This window comes from Taurulus bubalis (genome assembly GCF_910589615.1).
Source record: "Taurulus bubalis genome assembly, chromosome: 2".
Classification (NCBI taxonomy): domain Eukaryota; kingdom Metazoa; phylum Chordata; class Actinopteri; order Perciformes; family Cottidae; genus Taurulus; species Taurulus bubalis.
Window position 1 is genome coordinate 35,037,763 of NC_136590.1, and position 21,681 is coordinate 35,059,443.

Consider the following 21,681-nt stretch of genomic DNA (forward strand, 5'->3'; position numbering starts at 1 on the left):
CATATTGTCATAGTAGTTGGCATAATGTTGAGCATGAAAAGTGCAGTAATATCAGTTATTGGTATTAGTATTGTTGTATATGTATTACTGTTATTTTTATTATTGCCATTATTATTATTGTCAGTAGTAGTAGCTCGCTGTTGCTGTGGTACATATTATTGTTATTATTATTATTATTATTATTATTATTACTACTATTGTCAGTAGTAGTAGCTAGCTGCTGCTGTTGTACATTTATTATATTGTACATATTGTTATTATTAATATGACTATTGTCAGTAGTAGTAGCGTTAGCTAGCTGCTGTTGTTGTACATTATATTGTACATATTAGTGTTATTATTATTAAGACTATTGTCAGTAATAGCTATCTGCTGTTGTACATATTGTACATATTATTATTCATATGAAGACTATTGTCACAAGTAGTAGCTAGCTGTTTTTGTTGTACATTATATTGTAGATATTATTATTATTATTGACTATTGTCAGTAGTAGTAGCTAGCTGCTGCTGTTGTTGTTGAGTCTTATCACCGAGCTGTCAGTGACTGCGGTCAACTGAGTCCCTGCTCGGTCTCGTACTTAATAAACAACGTCAGAGCGGACTGCACCCGGAGATCAGTCTGTGCATGAGCCCGCGCGCACCGGAGGCCTCATCACTTTGTGTTAGTTGTTCTATGGTTTGGTCTTTTGGCATCAATCCCAATTTCCTTCCTCTGATCTGGGTACAGGTGGAGAAGCCATCCGCATTATGGAGCACATGTCCTCCCCGGTCAGGTTCCGCAGCAGCAGCAGGAAAGGTAACTTCGTCTGTAACACTTCTAGGTTTCATCACCGATTTATTGTAATAACCGATAGTTTCTGCAACTTTAATTACAGAGCTAATCGAAAAATCACAACTGCAACCAGAGCCAAGTTGTTTAGGTGTTGTTTCGGCACTTAATTGTATTATTATTATATATGCATATTTTACCCCTTAATCAAGTGTAGTAATAAGTATAGTGCATTATTAAGTTTGCATCAAGTGTGTGTGTGTGATATAAACTATGGGAGGAAATGTTGTTCTAAGCCACTCAGTGTTATATTTAAAGTATGTGCATTGCTAGCAGGAGGGTGTCACAAAGCTACTTATTTATTTCACGAGGCTAGCCAACAGCCATACATTCTACTCATTATCCATCTTATACAAGTCTCTATGCATTTGTGTTGTCTTTTTTACAAACATTAAATGTTTTCCCTTTTATGTATTCTATCCTCTGCTCAAAAAAGATGCAACTTTCTCAGAAAAGGAGGTAGGACACGATTGTAGAATAGTCTTTAATGATATTGTTTGTAGCTTGTGTGTGTGTGTGTGTGTGTGTGTGTGTGTGTGTGTGTGTGTGTGTGTGTGTGTGTGTGTGTGTGTGTGTGTGTGTGTGTGTGTGTGTGTGTGTGTTGTGTTTAAGAGTTAAATCTCCAACCCCCCAACTGTCACAGCATTAGAAGCTGGGTTAAGCCTGCTGCAAAGCTTTGTGGGTAATGAGAGCTGACAGATAGAGGGATGCCAGACGAACCCTGATCAGGCCAGCAGTCTGTTCTGTTCTGCTGTCTTTGGGCCTCAATAGGAAAACGTGAGCCTCCTTTTAAAGCAGGTGTGGACTCTCGGGTGTGCTGACTGCTCATGATAGTGAGTGGAGTCACTCTCTATATCACCTGTGAGGTAACCAAAGCAGGTGTGGGCTGCATGGTCAGTCATATGGCACCTGATGCATATTTGTATCCACTAGCTATAACTCCACACTGATGTGGAGTTATAGCTAGAAGATGGACCTTGACATTTTTATTTATTTATATTACTTCAGTTTAGTCAGTATATCCAGTTTGACACTAGTGTCATCCTCCAACTCCAGATGGTGTGTTGTTGGTCTCCCCACACTGCCTGGACAGATGGAGGAAGGCCTCTGTAATGGTATAATGGGATCACTTGTCAGGACTAATTGGTGAAGAAAGGGTAGCCACAGAAGACGTTGTATTCAGAGAGCAGCAGCCACTTAGTCAGTTCGTGATATCAATGTATTAATGTGGATTAAAGATTATTACATTTCATTTGAGGGGAAAAAGATTGATTAACTACAGACTTTAAGGTTTATGTGCTCATTTTATCACTCTGTCTTTTACTTAGAGCAATCTACTTTCTTATTTCTGCCATCATCTTTCCAAGCAGAGCAGGAAATAGGAAAAATAAATAACTCCCCTTTTAGTTTTGATTAAAAGCTAGCTATATTTTTTAGACTTTCGATTATACATAAAAATCCATAATGTGCCTCCTGTCACAGTTGTCCAGTCTGTCCATTGAGGACCAGGTGGACGCTCCGTTTCCTTACGCCATGAGGGATCTGCCTCCCATCTCTCAGCCTGGTGACCAGCACCAGAAACCAAACCACCAGGTACCAGTCCACCATGAGGCAAAGGGAACTGGGACAGCAGCCACTCGGACCCGTGCCTTCCTGTGCAATCCTACTGGCTCTCCGACAGTCCCCCATAGACCAAGTCGCTTGGGATCAAACGCAGATCTTCAGTTCTTGGAGCTGAGGAAGCAGCTCATCTCTCAGGTGTCTATGGATTGTCCACTCAGCCCCGCATCACGCCCACACAGCTCTTGGGGACGCTTTGACCCTTATGACTCTCCAGAGGTGTGTTTCTGTGTACCAGAACCTGTGTTAGAAGAAGCCCCGAAGTTACATAATTTCTGTTTTAAATATGGCTGATGGTTGATAAATCAGCCAATCGATTAGTGAGTGTTAGTACATTTCTTTGATCGAGGACAGCCCTAGTTTTATACATTTCCTAACAGTGTTGAACTCCCACTATGGAGTTCAGAATCATGGAGCACATTTTTAAGTCCTAGTATATTTCTAAACTCTTTGGAAACCCTTTTGTAGCTGCTACATGTACACTATCAACATCAACTAAATATAAAGTTAGTTACGGAGATCAGACATTAACTTTCAGATCAATTCAGAGCTGCATGTTGACGTGGTTAACAGGTATTAGACCAGACTGAGGCGGTCTGGCCCCAGTTAGAGGATGCAGATCAGCATGAGGGACATATTGTCCTGGTCAGGCCGCTACAGTGATGGTTGTTACTAGACTACAATGTGTTAACATGACTATAACGTAAAGCATTAGTAGTCACTCAGTACAGTACAGCGAGTACACCCACAAGCCTTACTTAAAAACAATATGCATGACATGTTATGCTTGTGCTTTCATTCTGCAGGATCAGGACAAAGAGTATGTGGGTTTTGCCACGTTGCCCACCCAGGTTCACAGAAAGACGGTGAAGAAAGATTTCACATTTACGCTTCTGGTGGCAGGTGAGTCCTTCCATATGTCTGCTAATGGGATACTTTAACAGACTGTTATCATGACAGACTTTAGCATCTCTCCTATAATGGAGATTGTGTAGCACACAGGATTTTTATAAACACAAATCATACCACCATCTACAAACATCGAGAAGATCCAGCTGGTAACATCAGCGCGATGTCAATTAACTGATACAATGCTCAGATATGCATTCATCAGTGTAGATTACAGACATACCTGCTCTGATTTCTTCATTTCTCAACCACCACAAAAAACGATCCAGTCAGTGTGTCATCTCGTTTGATAGTTGTTGTTTTTTTACTTTATTGAAGTAGATTATTCAGAGGAATACAGACATTGCACACTTGGATGTGATATTTTACTCATGCTAGAGGTCTGAGTTGTCTCTTTCTCTCTGTAGGGGAGTCTGGCCTCGGTAAATCCACACTCATCAATAGTTTGTTCCTCACGGACCTCTACAAAGATAGGAAGGTTCCCAATGCACAAGGTGAGATTAGTTATATTATTTTATATTACGTGTGGCTCATGTTATGTTGTGGGAAAATAAGTGGAACCGGACTATGCAATCAATGGTATCTCTGTAGAAAAAAATGACTTCGCTAGCTTTCTTTTTTGTTGTGTAAAATGTTGATGCCGCTACTCCTCTGAACCCTGAGGTGTGCGTGCGTTCTTGTACATGTTTGCACACACTGTTAACTTGTTGCCTCTGTAGATTTAGTTACTTTGCACTCATGTATGTTTCTGCAGAACGGATTAATCAAACAGTCGACATCGTAAAACACAGCGTTAGAATTGAAGAGAAAGGAATCAAAGTGAGGCTCACCATCATAGACACACCGGGGTTCGGAGACGCTGTCAACGACATAGAAAGGTGAGGTTATCAACATGCGCCCGCAGCATTTTTCTCCTCCTTTAAACTCAAGGCATCAGATGTGGCACTGTGTTGGTGGCACTGCTGCTCTCTTGGACAGGGTTGAAAGTTATATAGCAAAGACAGGCCCCAATGCATCACAAGCACACTGAATACTCATTTTCTCCTCACGTCTTAGTAGCTATCCGCCAGGATTGTTGTTTTACTCACAGATGTTGTTCATCTGTATCAGCTGGAATCCAATAGAAGACTACATAGACCAGCAGTTTGAACAGTACTTCAGAGATGAGAGCGGGTTGAACAGAAAGAACATCCAGGACAACAGAGTTCACTGCTGCCTCTACTTCATATCTCCATCTGGCCACGGGTATGCTGACGACATGTTGTACTTCTGCCCATGAGGCTAAACTAGTAAAACAGTACTGCTACAGCCTCACCTAAAAGTTGTTCTATACCTTTTTGGCATGTTCCTGCTTGTGTGCAATAACATGCAAAATACATGTGTTTTTTTGTGTGGAATCATCAGTCTCCGGCCTCTGGATGTGGCGTGTATGAAGGCTTTGCATGAAAAAGTGAACATAGTTCCTGTTTTGGCTAAAGCTGACAGCCTGACACAACCAGAGGTCCACAGAAAGAAGCTGAAGGTATGACATCATTAAACAGACACTTAATGGAGGAGGAGTTTCATTTTTTATTTCTGTCTATTTCTCTCAATTGTTATTGTTTCAATGTGTCCATGTACTCTAGATCAGACAGGAGTTTAAGCAGTTTGGGATCAAAGTCTACCAGTTTCCTGCGTGTGATTCTGATGAGGATGAAGACTTTAAAAAACAGGACCAGACACTCAAGGTTCTTCCAATGACTCTTAATTTCACATTGTTTAAAAGTGCCGTCTCATCCACGTTTAGACTAACAGTTTCTTGTTTTTGATTCTCTCTGAAGGAGAGCACCCCATTTGCAGTAATTGGGAGTAATGTTCAGGTGGAGAGTGAAGGTCGCAAGTTCAGGGGCCGTGTCTATCCCTGGGGTGTGGTAGAAGGTAATGCACACAAACACAGTTTTGAATTCTTTGAAATGTTTTCCAGATATATTTGTAATTTCTCTTAGTCAGCTTTTACAGTGGCTTTAGACATGTTGTACTTGATTTTTGTATCAGTTTTTCACATTACTTTTGTTCTATTTGATAACAAAGAAAAAACAGTCTGATCTCGTATCGCCTTGTCGTTGCATGGTCAGTGGAGAACTCGGCTCACTCTGACTTCCTGCTGCTGAGGAACATGCTGGTGAGGACTCACATGCAGGACCTGAAGGATGTGACAGAGGAGACACACTATGAAAACTATAGAGCCCGGTGCATTCAGAATATGACACGCATGGTGGTGCAGGAGAAAAAACACAGGTGGGTGGTGTCAGGACGCAGAGGGCCACCGTTTGATTGATCATTAACATTCTGTCTCTGAAGTTGCTTATTTGTGGGCAACCATTTATATTTCATATAAGTCTTGATGATTATTTCACACACTTACCTTTTACATTGGTGTTTCTAGGACAGGGATCACTGATAGGCAGACCGCAGTCCAGGTCTTGAACCAGGAGCCGTTGTTTCCGGACCTATCCCCAATTCAATTGAATTAAACCATTGCATTTTGACTGAGGGCTTCAATTTTAACTGCTGTAGCTTTTCTAGCCTGCGGCACTCATTCAGCAGTCCAGGAAACACACCAACCATAAGTTGTAAATCACATCACGTGAGGCTACTCAATCAAATAGGTGTATTCCAATAAGCGTCGCAGCTCCAGTGAGATATAAACAGACGGTCGAAAGGAGGAATAGTGCGAGAGTCAGAGAAGTTGTTTCACATGTTGTTCTCCAAAAAGAGAAATGTAAACAGGAAGTTAAAAACCAGTGTTTTTTCATATGTTCAGAGACTGTGTCGATTATTAAAAGCAGCAATATGATGTGCTACTAAGAGACAAAGCACACATCTTTTGAGCACTCACATCCAAAATAAAAGGCACAGAAAATATATAAGAGTCCAATATGATCAGAACCCTAACACTTTAATTCACTGCTCAACAATGATGTTAACAGAGAGGCGAAAAAAGCTGAAACACGTGGTTTCAATAACCACAGATAAAGTCCTTGCTCACAAATTTCGCTTATTAGAAGATGAGACGGATATAATATTGTGGCTTTTTTGGGTGAAATCACTTAACACGTGAATGAACGAAGCTGCAGGGCAAGGACAATTTAGTTATATTCATTTTCTTTAAATAAAGTGCTTTCTTTTAAGATAAACATTTTTCAAAAGCTTTCTTAAATAATTGTCTTTATTTTTAAATCCAGCCCTTATTGTAAACATTGATTTATTATTAGAGTATCTATTATTTATAATTTATTCAGTTAAATTTGAACTTTCTTTATTTGATTCGACAGTCAGTTGTTGTGATACAGCCGTTAATACAACTGTTAGCTACCTTAATAATCATAGCACTATAAATCAGAGGAGGAGATGGTTTTGTTTACAGGATGTTTTTAATACAATATAGGCCCTTTAAAAAGAACAATACATCCATGCAGCACATGTGCACTGCACACTGATATTTTCTGTGAGGATTGAGTTCGATGCTCACGCAGGTTGTGTCTTCTTTGTATGCATGTGGGTGTGAATCTGGGTTTTAGTTTGCGCGAGAAGCATCGAGAGCAGAGCGAGGCCGATTTTCCTCTGCCGCTGGCTTCCCCTGATTCTCAAAGCTTGGAAAGACTATTTGAGAAAGACGAAGAGGTATGTTTCTCTTTCCAACTGACTCATTCATCCACTCTGTTACAGACGTTATCACCACTCACCTCATGTATTCCTCTCTGTAGCTGAGGAGGATGCAGGAGGTGCTGGAGAGGGTCCAGGAGCACATGCAGCACAGCCAGAGAGGTGGTTTCTGATGGAGGAAGAGGAGAAGGAGACGACAAACTAGGAGCACCCAAGAACACAGAGGAGGCCTCGTCTACAATTTAATGACCATCAAAAAGAGATGGAACAGAAGTAGCAACGTTGAGCACTGCCCCTCCCCCCCTCCTAAAAAAAAACAAGTGAACTCTACATCCAACTCTGAAAGTATAAGGACGCAGCTACACAAACTCCTGCGCATGTTGGCTTACCTGCAGCCAGGAGGTGGTCCAGACTTCAGCAGGCCACACTGGCTCACACGTGGATTCTCTGTGATTTCCAAAGACCACAATCATCAAACATTTTCATCCAGAGACAATAATTACCTTTATTCCATTAATATTATTAATGTGTTCCAGGACTGCAACTTGAGTAAGGATGTGACTGTTGGGTTTAAAGTTTGTAAACAGCATTTTTTTCATGTTTATTACTTGAGTCAACTGTATTTTTTATTTTGAATCTTACTGAAGAAAAAAAAAGTATCATGAAAAAAAAAATCTTTCTAACTGCAGTTTGTCTATATATTCACACAAGACCAATAAATACAGGAGCAAGATGTGTTGTAAATGTAATAAGATTTATTAAGAATCTTTATTATTTCATCAGCATAATTTTTCATCATTAATATGTTTTATCCATTATCATCATTGTTATCTTAAACAGTGGACAGTTAGATCTAAAAAGGCAGCCCAAAGTGTACAGGCGATATATAACTTAAAACTTTCTCCATAGGGAAAACATGTTTTTATATTCATATATAATATCAATGTAGCATGAGGTCCAAGATCCTGCCCACGTTATACAGTATTGTACATGGTCCCAAAAAGAAACAGAAAACAAAACGTTTAAACAAAAAGTAAACTAAACGGCAATCTACATGCAAAACAAAACCAAAAAGAAACAAGCATTTAAAATTTTAAGATGCATACACTCATATGCCAGAACATGCATACCATCACAAATTCACAAATCTTTCATACGTAAATACAAATATTACAAAAAAGTCAAATTGAATATTAGACATTATGTTATCAAGAAAAGAGCAATAACTTTTTTTGTTTTTTTACTTTTTCCACTCCACATCTCAGTCCAACTCACAAAATGGAAAACTTAAAAACATAAAATAAAAAAAAATTAACAATCATGACAGTAAATCTTTGTCTCATCAGTCGCTCAATGTGTTCGTGTTTTGCCGGAGTTGTCACAGTGTTCAGGAAAACAGAGTATAGGCACACACGATAGCATTCAAACGGGCTCATACCATAAATCACTTTTGTGTAAAAAAATATCTTGCTTGACACACACACACACACACACACACACACACACACACACACACAGTAGGATTAACTATAGTACAGAATATAAAACATATTGAATACGCTCACATATACAGACATAACATACAGAAACAGCAGAGGCAGATCCACGCGACATTGAGTACGAACGCATACGATGACGGGAGATTTCATGGTGCGACATGTATAGGCTGGCAAGAAGGCTGTGAGGCCATGAACGTTGTGAGTATGAACACATGAACACACACACACACACACACACACACACACACACACACACACAAAGAAAAGTAGGTGTCACAATACATTTTCCTTTTTGAAATAGAAACAGATTTCCTTTAGAGGATTTGGCATTGTGTTTCATATAGTTTGTTGTGAAAAAATGACCATGTTGCTGCCAAATTATTCGCCACAAAACTGCAATATGTAAACTAATTGTAGGCCTAAAAACGATACTTTTTCCAGTCTATTTAACATTTTTTTGTGCTATATCCACAATGTCGCATGAGACAAATCTATCTTACCTAGTTTGACAAATAACAATCTTAACTCAAGGTCCAGACTACCATTCTGGAGGTGCCACCACATCTCACAATCTTACAATCTTCTCAGCAGTTTGAGTTTCTCACGTGACTGTAATATAATGCAGTTCAGTTCTTGAGTTAAGATTTGTTTTCTTCTTCAAAGACAAGAGGGAACTCAACATGTCTCTCATTGTTCCCCCAGATTTTAAAAGCCTGTGGAGGAAGTTTGTTTTTGAGTATCATCAGTATGAGGTCTGCATGAGGCAGCAGAGGGCGCTGTTGCATTAGACTGAAGAGGGTGAAGCCAGCGGAGCCCTGGAATACCTGCCACTGAATGTTTTGAGAGCAGTTGTACAGAATCTTTTTCGGTCTTTGACATTGAATTCACCACACATATTTTAGGCATTTGGGATAACGTAGATTCTTGTTCAGCATCATGTCAAAACGGCCTATAACAATATATATTTCAACGGACTGCATCGTTAAGTCTGAATCTCCAATAGCCAACAGGCAAAGGTCATGTTGTCCCCCGATATCTCCAGTAAAAACCAGATGATTCTGTATGTTGAGCAAACCAAGCAATCATTGCCCAAATTCTTCCCCTTTAACCCTGCCCCTCATGTCTGGAGTTGCTCCGTATTTAATAACAGAGACGGAGTGGATGAAAACTCTATTATTGAATGGGACACAGGGGACCAAAGTCGATGAGGTTTTCCTTGTCTTTGTCTTTTTAAACTGCAGATCTGGTTTTGTTATTGCACTGTTCATTCCTTTTGCTAAACTATTTGCAAGATGTTTGGTACCAAGTGAAGTGGCAATGAACTTTCGTTTGGAGGTAAATGGAAATGGCTTAACAGTCACTTCGTGGAGCAAGATCGGAAACAAAAGCCAAAAAAAAAAAAAACTGGATGCAACAAAAAATAATGAAAAGTGAAGAAGACTGTCGCTCAATTCAGCCAACTATGTAATGGGATCTACTTTACACCTGTGAGCCCACTGAGCTCCCTCCTCCTGCTCTCAAACACATCAGTGACATTATTCCACCAGAACTGTCCCACGTGACATCATGATTACGAGTATAAAAACGGGCACAAATTTAATTCCCACGCAACAGTCTAACGACACACAACTCTCTCTCATTTTCCCTCAATGAGTGGATGAATAGTTAAGGTAAATCCTTGATGCCTGAGTGTGAACTGAGCTTATTATGTTAGTGCTTCTGGTTGTAAAGGAAGGCGGGGAGGAAGGAAAGGAAGGATAAGAAGGAAGGAAGGTAAAACAGAGTTCCTGTCTTTGCAGCGCAGACGAGTGTCTTATTTTCACAAACAATGGCCTGACCCACTGACTGCTTTCATGTTATTGTTCACAAACTAAGAGCTGTGACCAAAATATCTTTGGAGATATTTATCACAAGTTGTCCAAAAAAACAATTCATGTATTTCTTTGTCAATTTTGCCCGCCAGAGATTCTCTGCAATTGATTATTGATCGGAGTGTTGAAACGCATCCAGAAGTCCTGAACTTTTCTCTCCTTCAACTGACTTCCATCAGTCCCACCTTGATTTCATTATCTTTTTACCTTCAGGCCAGTTTGAGTGTGCCGACGGGGAAGGTTGGGACTGTAACCATGGTGACAGGGTTGAGGACGGCGGCCTGTCCAACCAGATGAGGGTGGGGGGCCAGCACCGCCGTGGGTTTCCCTAGCGACGGGCTCCCCTGGCTGATCACGGCCGCGGTGTTCATCTGGGCTCCGTTAGTGTTGGCTTGAGGATTAGCCTGGACGTGCGGCAGGGCGTGATGGGTGAAGGTGTGAGTGATGTGGCCCATCATGGTGGGCTGGGAGACGGACATGCCCTGGGGGTAGAGCGTCGGGAGGTGGGATGGCAGGGGGCCTCCCAGATGAGCCACCGGGTGGACGGTGATGTGTCCGATGGGCTGGGCAGCCATCGGATGGGCAGCCGGTGCCGCCACGATCGGCTGATGGATGGAAGAGATGGGGCCGGGCGACGGGGCAATGTGCGTTAGATACTTGTGATTTGCTGGCAGGCTGTGATTGACCGCCTGAATGACTGAAGGGTGGGAGACGGCGGCGTGAGCGATCACGGTGGACTGGAGATGCAACGTCGGGGGCTGAATGGGATGCTGTGGAGGGGGCGGACCCGGGGGCGGACCCGGGGTTGGACCCGGGGCCGGAGCGATGGCGTGAGGGGGAGCAGAGGAGCAGGGCGTGTTCAGGACTCCAGAAAGAGGCAGGCTGGCGTGCTGGATCGACAGGTGATGGTTGAGGAGAGGCTGGGCCTGCAAGATGGGAGGTGTTGGTTTGGGAGAAGCAAGGACGTCCTCGTCGATGTCCTGCTCAAAGTTGTCTTCTCCTTCTGGAGACCAGAGAGGAAACCGTTAGTCATCATGAAACCATCCCAGTGCCATGAGTGTGTACCTGAATGCTCCACTGAGACAGTCAAAAGGCTAAAGGATTAGTTAATTAAGGAAATTCAATGCACATCTAACCACCACCTACACTCCTGTGCCTGCCCTTCTACAAAAACTAAACTTCTTGTGGTTAGTTCTGTAGAGTCTCAGGATGCATGCATGTCTGAGAGTTAAGAGATGCACCAATTTAAATCTTCTTGACCGATTCAGATTTGTTTATATGTCAGACCTGATTTGGATTGTCTTTCTTTCTAAGAACTACAATTGACAGCATATACAAACAATTTTATAACTTTTCTTTCATGGAAATATGAAATGTAATTGTATATTCTTAAATTTTCCAAGTTTAAAATGTACAAGTTATCTTGTTTTTTAAGGTTCTTCCTCTGCGACTTATTTTGGACTTGAAGGTTACAAATTGCAAGCTTTACGTGGCCAACGATGTGTGCGAGTGTGGCTGTGACGATATTCGCTGTCCAGCTGTGTGTGTGCGTGTGTGTGTAAACTACAGCAGCACTACATTTTACTTTCAAAAGAACAAGTGATATACGAGACTGATCAGTGCATCTCATCCCCGTACCTGAGGCGGTGGACGTGGAGGCCTGGTCGTCCTCCGGCTGGATTGTCTGACGGAGGACTCGGTCGATCTCGATGACATCCATGCATTGGCTGAGCTCGTTCTTCAACTCGGCCAGCCGTTGCTGCGTGGCGATCTTCTCTCTGGCCAAACGCTCCATCTCGTGCTCATACTCCTTCTCCTTCCGCTTCAAAGTCTAACAGAGGAGATACAAACCGAAAAGATTAGGATCACCAGCACACCTAAAAGCACCGACAATCACAGTGTATTTAAGATACTGGGACTGGTACGTGGTTGGCACATGTAGGGCATCGACTCTCTAATACAAGGCTGTGTTCAGACGAGGCTCCAATCTGCAAAAATAAAACCGTCACAATGGTTCACATCACGCAGGTTCTGCATAATATTGATTTCAACAGCAGTATTTTCATCAGTACAACAACAGTCATGCAACAGTCGACCTCGGAGTTTCTCTTTCCCAATAAATTAGTCCTCACTCATGATTTGTTCTGTTCATTTGTTGCATTTGAAGCTGTTTAAGTAGTTTGCAGATATTTTCAAGAAAAGCCTTTGAGGGAAGTAGAGGGATTAAGCCCCCTGAAATACTGGGCACGTGTTAATATGAAACAGATGGAGTGTAGGAAGATTAGTGCGAGTTTGCACTAATAGTTAACACCAGCAACAGCAAATCAACACGGAAAACAGCAGCAGATTATAAAACAGGGAAACAGGGTAATAAAATATACTTTAAAAAACAGGCCATTATTACTCTTAGAATGTACCTTTTGTACAGGCTGTGAAGCTAGAAGCAGTTTTAAACATTTTCCAGAACTGTCACTGCAACAGAAAAGGGAATTAAGACCAAAAAAAAAGTGTCTGCTGAGTCTTGGCCACGCCCACATTTCTCCAAGTTTGCACAATCCTGAAACAAAATGTTCCCCATGCTCTCTCAGTTTCATACATCAGAAGGAAGCCACGCACGCAAATTCAAGCATGTTCACACTGCTTTTGTTGCCGTAATCTACTTAAGCTCCTCCCATTTCCTGGATATCATGCTTGTTTTTCGAGTCAACGGGGTCAGAGTAGGAGTAACCGCCCTGTCGTGTTTTATTTCCACCAATAACTCAAGTTTACCATCATCCCAACAATTCTAATGTAAATAGATTACGTCTGAACATTACAGTCACATACGACTGAATGGAAGGATTCATTCTGAGCACAGCACCGTCATGCGCTGAGCTGCATGTGTGTTTGTAGATTTACAAATGAAACAAGCAAGACAAACACAGCAGTAGAAACAAAAAGACAGAAAAATAAATAGAAAGGAAGCTCTGCCAGTCCCACCGTGCGGTCTCTGTGACCTAGTTTCTGTGTGGGTCAGCTGATGCATGAGCACCAAACAGCATGACAGGCTAAGGTCATTAACAGATTACTAGGAATGAGGGAGGGAGGGGAGGGGAGGAAAATGGAAGGGAAGGGCGTCGAGAGGTGGGAAACGATGGTCTCTAAGGCATGGTGGTTACCAGAAACAGAAACCATTCAAATGCTGGGAAGCTTTTACTGGTTATGTCTTAGCATCACCGGAATTAAATATCCGGCTGAGCGGTTAAATGATCTGGTGCAACCAAAAGAGAAAATAAGGATGGAGATGCATGACTGGGAATAACTAGTAAGCACATGGGGACACACCGTCCTCCGACAGGACGCTCACTCTCTGCAGCCATGCAATGACCTCATCGCTCACATCCGAATTCACAGCCCTCTTTACATCAGCTTGTTGCAGCCGAGTGACAAGGCTTTGTAACATTGACTTCGAAAAGTTATTTCAGCTGCTTTGTGTCTGTTATTTCATGTCTGATCTATCTATTGCACACTGAATATAGTGTCTCTCCATGAGTTCATGACACACACACACACACACACACACACTGACTTACTTCCTGGCTCAAGCTGGCAACAGAGGAACTACAACTGCTTGTGTATGTGCACATGTGCATCCATGAGCATCACTCCAGGGTCTTAAAACCCAGACACCATTAGGCATGCAGCAAATCACCAAGGAAACAGCTGTCACCCATAGCAGTTTCCTTGGCAACCTCATCCGTGAGGATTTGGCTGCCTGAGCAGCAGTTTGTAAAAAAAAAAAACACACACAAGGAGCGATCTAATTGGGTGAAGCAGGGAGGTAATTACATAAAAGGAGTGATGTGACTGGTTGTTGCCAGTCGGGTGCTTCAGACCCCCCCCCCTTTCCTGCTCCTTCATCCATCGCTCCCTCGACACCCTCCTTTACCCCTCCTCCCCGTTTCATCTATACCTCCTTTATCCTTCCTCTTTCAAGATGTCTGCCCTCAGAAAAAAAAAGGTGAAAATGACTTAAGCGTGAAAGGTGTCTCAATCACACACGTGGTTTTATTACATGTGGTTATGAGGACAAGGCAAACAAAAAGTCTGCAATGGGAGAGAAAGGAAACCAGCAAAAGACTAATAGAGCACACATACACACACAGGCCACCTGCTGCCTGTTGCTATGGTTACCAAGAGACAGCCGGGAGAAACAGGTTGAGTAGGACGGCGACATAGAGAAGAAAAGGTTGAGACGACCGGGGGTTAAAAGACAAAGCAAATCTTATACAGCTGTTGCAAATCTGCACCTACTCCAGTGTCATAACCATGGAAACGCTGCTGCACCCGACACCTATCGCCAGCCTCTCTGCAGTCAAGAGGCGCAGAGCAGATCGGAGTGGGTGAGCTACGGTGACGTCACCAGGCTCGGGCTAGCCATGTGCTCCGATCTCACATGGCTCCAGGAGGGGGAGGGGTGAAAAAGGGAGGGGGTGACACGAGGAGAATTAGAGAGACGGTGGGGAAAGACGGGGCGAGCCACAATAAAAACTGATTAGATTATAGATCAGAGAAGACGGTGGAGAGCAATAGTTAGATATACAGCTATAAGCAGTTTAGGATTAGTGCAGCTGTGTAAGGCTGTTTTGGTAAATGATTCAGTCGTATTGTTTTTGACTTTCAGTAGAATCATATTATGTGCGCATATCAACACATTGTGTTGTTATTAAAGTTTGCAGGTTAAAACACCAAGAAGGCATCTCGGTTTAGATTTGACATGTGAAGAGTTTCGTCAGATGTGATGAAGTTGAAGGAGTGAAACAAGTCATTGGGCTTTACCATTTCAGCCATATCTTGATATTGAATATTCCTTTAAATATTGTGTGTATTTCCCCACTAAGCAGTCTCAGTGTGGGCTGAGGGAAACACTGGAAGCAACTGTGTAGCATCTACTGGTAGCTGTGTGGCTACCCAAACTGCAATGATTATTTGTACTATCAATTATTCCACTAATGCAATTTTTGATTGATCAGAAGATTCTTGAGTAAAATAGTGAGATATGGCCTAAATACATTATTAGAACCCAAAGGATAATTTTCAAATTGCAGTTACTCAATTTACATTCATATAAAATAGAGAAGAGCAGCAAATCTTCACATTTGAGGAGATGAAGTCACTGGATATTTGACATTTATGCTCAATAAGTAATTCATCAGTTCTCAAATCAGTTGTTTATTAACTGTTTAGTACGATCCATCCTGTCTGCATTTGTTTTTCTGGCTGATGAGAATAGTCACTTTATAAACTGTAACTTTATTTAGAACACATGGAAACTGGAACTACACTGTATGGATTTCCTCAGCAGCCGCTTGGCTCTGTCTTTTATCAAAACCATCATAATCTCATGTCTGCTGTGCTCCGTGGCGGCAGGCCCACAATCTTGCAGCTTGAAGTTCTTCCATCTCGTGGCCTGATTTAGCTCCTTTCCACCGACTCCCCATTGCATATTCCACTGAAGCTTCTGCTCCACTAAAAAGGAACCACTGAATCGAGCTCCAGGCTGCGCTTCATTCCTGCCACAGTGCAGAAATCCTCCCTCCTGTACTTTTGTTGACAAAAAAAACTCAGCTCTTCAGGCTACACAGTTCCCATCCAACCCTCAGCAACGCAATGCTGCTTCTCCACACAACTTCAATATGAAAGTATTTCCCCACACAAACATGTCACTCCATTATTCTTTACAGTTTGTTTAGTTCTTTACAACCAGACCCTCTTCTATAAACATACTTCATGACACTACATGACTCGAAGATGGAGTTACACAACAACACTTCCACTTTATAAGAATCTCAATGAAATGTTTCAAAAGGCAAACTACTGTTCTCGGGAAAAGTTAAACTCCAAGTGTGTTATTCAAAATACTCATTACATTGTACAGGCTCAAGAAAACACAGGATTTATTCACTACTTGATGGGCTGACTCGCCATTATTTGGAGGATGCCGTGTCATCAGTCACAAGAGACTGACAACACAAAAGAGCAAAATGGTTCACAAACAAGCAATGTTTATCGACTGCAGTGGACCAAAGCCCGTGCTGTACCTTGAGCTGAACCGATCAATTCAAGACCGGAGAAAGAGGAAAGCAAAAGGATGAAAAACAAGAAGCGAGTAGCACCCAGAATAATGCGTCGGACCGCACCAGTATGTGAAGGCTGTCAGCCTCTCCATGCTGGGAAAGCTGAGAAAATGTATTGAAACTCTACCTGTATGTAACGCAAAGCGCTGCGGAGTACACTGAGGTTGGAGGTTTTCTTCTCATCAACATTTGGAACGTTCTTCTTCAGCGTCTCAAAACACTCTTTGAGGTGCGCTCGCCTGAAGGGCCAAGAGTCAGAAACGAGAAAGGGTCACACTTTTGATATGGTTGTCATTAGCTTACTGTCTTGGAGAATATTCACCATTAATTAGCAAGGCTTGAGAGTTTTAACCAAGTTGTGGTCATTAAAATAGACTTCATGACTCCAATTTTGCATGCTTGAGAGGGATTTCATGGTTTTGTATGGGATGAGGAAATGTCATGACTTTTGGGCTGATGAAACTCTTTCACAACAAACTTGATAAACACAAAACTTTGTGTGAATGTGGTGGTCAAGATAAAACAAATAGGGCTGCTTCCCTTATTCCTGATGAGTTGACACCAACAACAACAATGAGAAGTTTATTATGACTAACCTGTTCTTCTCCAGTTTATTATGCACCTCTCTGGTCCCCGCTCTGGAAACACAAAACAAATGATCAATACAACCATGAACCCATGTACACTTTAATACCAACACAAAAACACGTGTGCGCACACGCACACGCACACGCACGCACACGCACACACACACACACACACACACACACTGACCCTCCCGGTCTCCTCTTCCCCTCCATCGCTCTCAGGTCCTCCATCGTTACTCCGTTCGGCCGCGGTTGAGATGAAGGTGGGAGTTGATGGGGGACCAGTGCATGTAGAGAGCCAGCTCCATTAGTGCTGATGGAGGCCGAGTACTGAATCTGAACCTGCGGCGGTGATTGGCTGGGCTTTGCACCAATCAGCTGTGGACTAGTCTCTACCTTAATCTGGTGAGCGCACAACAGGTGAGGAGAGAGCGGCTGTTGCGGCTGTTGCTGATGCTGCAGTGGAGGTGAGGAAGAGTTCTTGACTTGTGGCGAGCCATTGAGCAACGTCGCCGCCGCTGCAATCTGCGCTGTAAGTGGAAGGGGTGGGACAGAGGGTGTCGCAGTGACAACTGGGACCATTGGGATGACAGCGATGGGGATGTGAGGGGGTGGGACAGAGGGGGAAGGAGGGTGATGCGGCTGTTGGCGGTGAGTGTCATTGCCCCAAGTGACGTGATTGGCTCTGATTGGCTGAGACAACGCGGTCACAAGTTCCACGTGCCTTAACTCGGACTCCCTGTTGATGAGCTCCTTCTCTTTGCGCTGCTCCTCTTCTGTATGAGGTGGGGAAAGAAAATGTACAATTTAGTGAGCAATAGAAGATGGAAAAGAAGGACAGAGGGTAAGAGTGGTTGGAAGGGGAGACAAACGGGAGGACGATTATTGAACACTGGACAACCTGCCCTGAGTTCAAGTTGAGGATAAACTCACGGTTGACTATACATGTTGGTTAAATCTGCCTTTCACACCCGAACAGACAGTATGCAACGACACTGACGCACAGACACACAAACATCCACACTGATTATAGAGAATTATTAACATCCAGTTTGGAAATCATTAATAACGTATCATTAAATGTATCAATCAACAGAGTGTAAGGGTTTCCGGCAGTATATTGTGCAGAACACACAAACGGTACACAGAGAAAATAGAAAAAAAATCACACTCCTGTTCAGACGAATGATGTAACAGTATCGTCTTCAGGTCGTCTGAGACGTTTCATTGGTGAGCTACAGATCGTTTTGCCAGAGCGAATGTCACTTTGTTTGTATAATGACCATCTCTCACACACACACACACACACACACACACACACACACAGAAATGATGTCATCAGGCAATTGAATCGTGGAGAGGGGGAAATAATCGCAGAAATCACATCTGCATCTGTTTCCTGAGGGGAGAGAACCCCCTCCCCCCCCTCTGTCTGCGCCGTGATTGGACCACTCCGGCTCCGAGCATGCTGGGTAACGTCAGGGTCATCTGACCAACAGCAGTGGACTGTTGTCAAGGAGCCCCTCTGCTGGCCTGGGTCAACTAGAGTTGGCACCATGACAACATATAAATGACACATCGTCGCAAACAAAAAAAGCCCCCAAAAAATGCAATCTAAAAGTCACATCGTAGGACGGGAATGTTCCCACGCTATGCGCACACACATGCGCACACACACACTGTAAATGTTATGAGTGAGTCTTTATTGCACACCGCAGCAGGCGACTCAAAGCAATGTGGAAAGCCCTCCGTCGTCATGGAAACAGCAACATTAGAGACAGAAGATCCCAGGGATTCCTCAAATCTGCACAATGCTAACACACAGATCAGCCCTCGCCACCATTATGAAGAGAAAAGTCACACCACATGACAACATGCCTGACTGCCGGTTAAGTCATACTTTCATTTCTTCTCCACGGGAAACTAGAAAATGATGCAATTCCCCCCTCACCGGCAGAGACGGCTTGCACAGTTTAGTCTGATGACATACCTTAAAAACATGACACTGCACTTTTTAATTCATATTGTGTGTATTAATTTGTGGGATTTGTCAACAGTTAGTTGAGTATTATTAATGCTACCTCAGAGAAACAATGTTACTCATCAATTATTCATGAGCTCACATATATTCTAACTCTTGCTGAGCCGTGGAAGACAGTCATACACGTACAACTCCCTCTTTGTGAAGCATTGTGCTGGCTTTGAAGTCGGACTGCATGGGATATCGTCACAGTATCTAGAGCTTAAAAAAGAATTTCAGATATTTATTCTATCCAGGGTCTGAGACAAAAAATAAAACAGTTTAAAAGTTTAGTCTCCTGTCATGCCACAGAGGAGCCAAGTAGCAGAAGTAAAAAAAGAATGTCCAAGATAAGTTGACATTTACTGGTCTATACCAATAGTTTCTCTAGATTATAGCTTATGCCCTGAGAGGCAGGGAGGTCGCCCTTCTTACCCCTCTCTCTCTGACCCGCCACTGTCAGTAGACTGAATGGGAAGGGCGGGGCCGAGGAGCGCGTGTGAGTGCACGTAGGTGTGTATCCAGAAGAGGAGGGGGGACTATGAGCACGTGGTTGTTGTGGGCGGATCCTACCACGCGTTAGGGTAAGTATGCTGGGGGAAGGGGGTTGATTTGTCCGACACGTCATCAGAGGCGAAACACACAAAAAGCAGCCCCCAGGTCTCCTTCTAGCAAGTCACGGATCAGTATCTCAGTTGACTCATCATCGTTTCAAATAAATATAAGGAGCGCAAACAAATAAGTCTATATGCTCGCACGCAGATAAACAAAAAAGGGAGGCAGCGAGCGCGCGAAGGCCCGCCCCGGTGCGTGTCACAAGATAGCTGAGCAATGTCAGGGTATTATGTAAAGAGCAGCCTCTGCTCGCCACCGCCCTGTCGGGACTCGACGGACAAAAAAAATTGGGCAAATTGATCTGCAAGAGGTTATTTGTAAGAGATATGTGAGCCTGTGCTGAAAACGATCACAAGCGATGTAGGGGGGAAATGTATTTGAGCCTCTAAATGCATGTTATCCTGCAATAAACGGCACAAGCAGCCTTCACTGAGTTACTTCATAACAAAGATACAACAGATAAATGGACCTCGGTTAATGACAGGAACTCCTCTGCGGTGCATCTCACACGCACACAAGCGCGCGCACACACGTACGGTGAGTCACTAGTGTTCAAACTGTCACACATACACACATCAATAGCGCGCAAAATAGTTCCGAAAACAACTTAGCCCGTTTCCGCATTAAGGGAAGACACATTTGTGCAACAATTAGCGACTCGGGATTCGCCGACTTCAGTCTCTCCTTTTTTTCTTGAACCCAGGACGATGAACAAAAACTGCAAACGCCTTCGTTCATCATAGGCGGGTCGGTTGAAAATGCAAAGCCCGGTCGCTGGTAGTAACGGGATACGGCCCCCCCACCCCCAAACGCAGTTTAGGATGAAGCACGCACTGTCACGTAGGTCCGGCGCGATGCACCAGTCTGCTGTTGAACTCACCACGTGTGATCTGTTGTTGCTGGGCTTGCCATTCCAGATATCTGGCCGCCTCCAAAAGTGTGTCGATGCTCATTGCGCGAAAACCCTCACGACAGGCTACCCGGTGGCTCGGGACGGAAGGAGGAAAAAACCGAGGGGGTAGGTAGGTAGTGTCCCCGATAGGAAGCGCCGTGTGCACGGTTCACACCCACAGGCCCGAGCTGCTCGTCCCCTGTGCTTCTCCTGAAACCAGACGGTCGATTTTTAATCCGACCGAACGGAAAGTAGATCCTCGCATACGTAAAAAAAAAAAAAAAATAGGATTGCAACAAGATGGCGATGTGAGCACGGGAATACACACAACAAGGCGAGTCGTGTTCTCGTTAGGACCCGCCCTCCCTGATTCCAGCCCCGCCCTGTTACTACGGCTTCTGACAAAACCCGGCGGCGGCATCGCTCCCTCCGACTCCGCGCTGTCGTTCAGGCACCAACCGTTAACTCTCCCAAATCATGTCAAACTTTACACTGACACGGTCTAAACCGCTGTTAAAAAACTCCAGGATCGAATGGGGCTCACAGTGGGCTCGCGTATCTCCGTGGGAATCGAGAAAGGGAAGTTCGGTCCATGTCACCGGTAGTCCATGTTTTCGTTCTCGCCGTTGGCCCGCAGCGCATGAAGAACAATCAGGCGCCGGCGAGCCAATCAGCGCTCAGAACAACAAGGCATGGTGCTGGTCCACATGGGCACCCGCCCGGCCTGAGCGCGGCTCATTTACATGTCGAGAGCGTGACTGGCCACCCTGCTGTCTCGGGATCAGAGATGTCAATCAAACGACGAGGGGCGGGCTTAGTCGTGTCCGTGTGTGATGCTGAGGACAGGCAGCCGGCCAAAATGAGTTGTTATCAATATTATTATTGTTATTCAGTTGATTGGTGTTTAAGCATCATATAGCAACCACAATACTAAGTTCAATCAATTCAATACAAACGATTTTTTGCAATTTTACAATTAAAATGGTGTGTGGGGTATTGATAATAATGTCGCTTTATTCAATGATCCCACGTAAGGTTTTAGAAGAACCACTATGAGATTATATGCTTCTGAATTT

The 21,681-nt window shown here is 43.5% G+C and overlaps 2 protein-coding genes across 2 annotated transcripts; one reads left to right on the top strand and one right to left on the bottom strand.

Annotated features, from left to right (window-relative positions):
• Window positions 1-749: 749 nt before the first annotated feature.
• On the top strand, window positions 750-7,178 carry LOC306753944 (septin-5-like; the record flags this gene model as incomplete). The annotated part of the gene is made up of 13 exons (XM_079237857.1): window positions 750-798; window positions 1,666-1,724; window positions 2,314-2,670; window positions 3,258-3,354; window positions 3,768-3,854; window positions 4,115-4,238; window positions 4,471-4,605; window positions 4,765-4,882; window positions 4,986-5,087; window positions 5,181-5,277; window positions 5,475-5,637; window positions 6,921-7,023; window positions 7,107-7,178. The coding sequence occupies 13 exons, from the start codon at window positions 750-752 to the stop codon at window positions 7,176-7,178; spliced, it is 1,563 nt and encodes a 520-aa protein (XP_079093983.1).
• Window positions 7,179-10,584: 3,406 nt separating this feature from the next.
• On the bottom strand, window positions 10,585-20,666 carry mntb (MAX network transcriptional repressor b; the record flags this gene model as incomplete). The annotated part of the gene is made up of 6 exons (XM_079235151.1): window positions 10,585-11,378; window positions 12,014-12,206; window positions 16,619-16,730; window positions 17,088-17,129; window positions 17,266-17,854; window positions 20,594-20,666. 6 exons carry the CDS (start codon window positions 20,664-20,666, stop codon window positions 10,585-10,587), a joined length of 1,803 nt encoding a protein of 600 aa, XP_079091277.1.
• Between the last annotated feature and the right edge of the window lie 1,015 nt (window positions 20,667-21,681).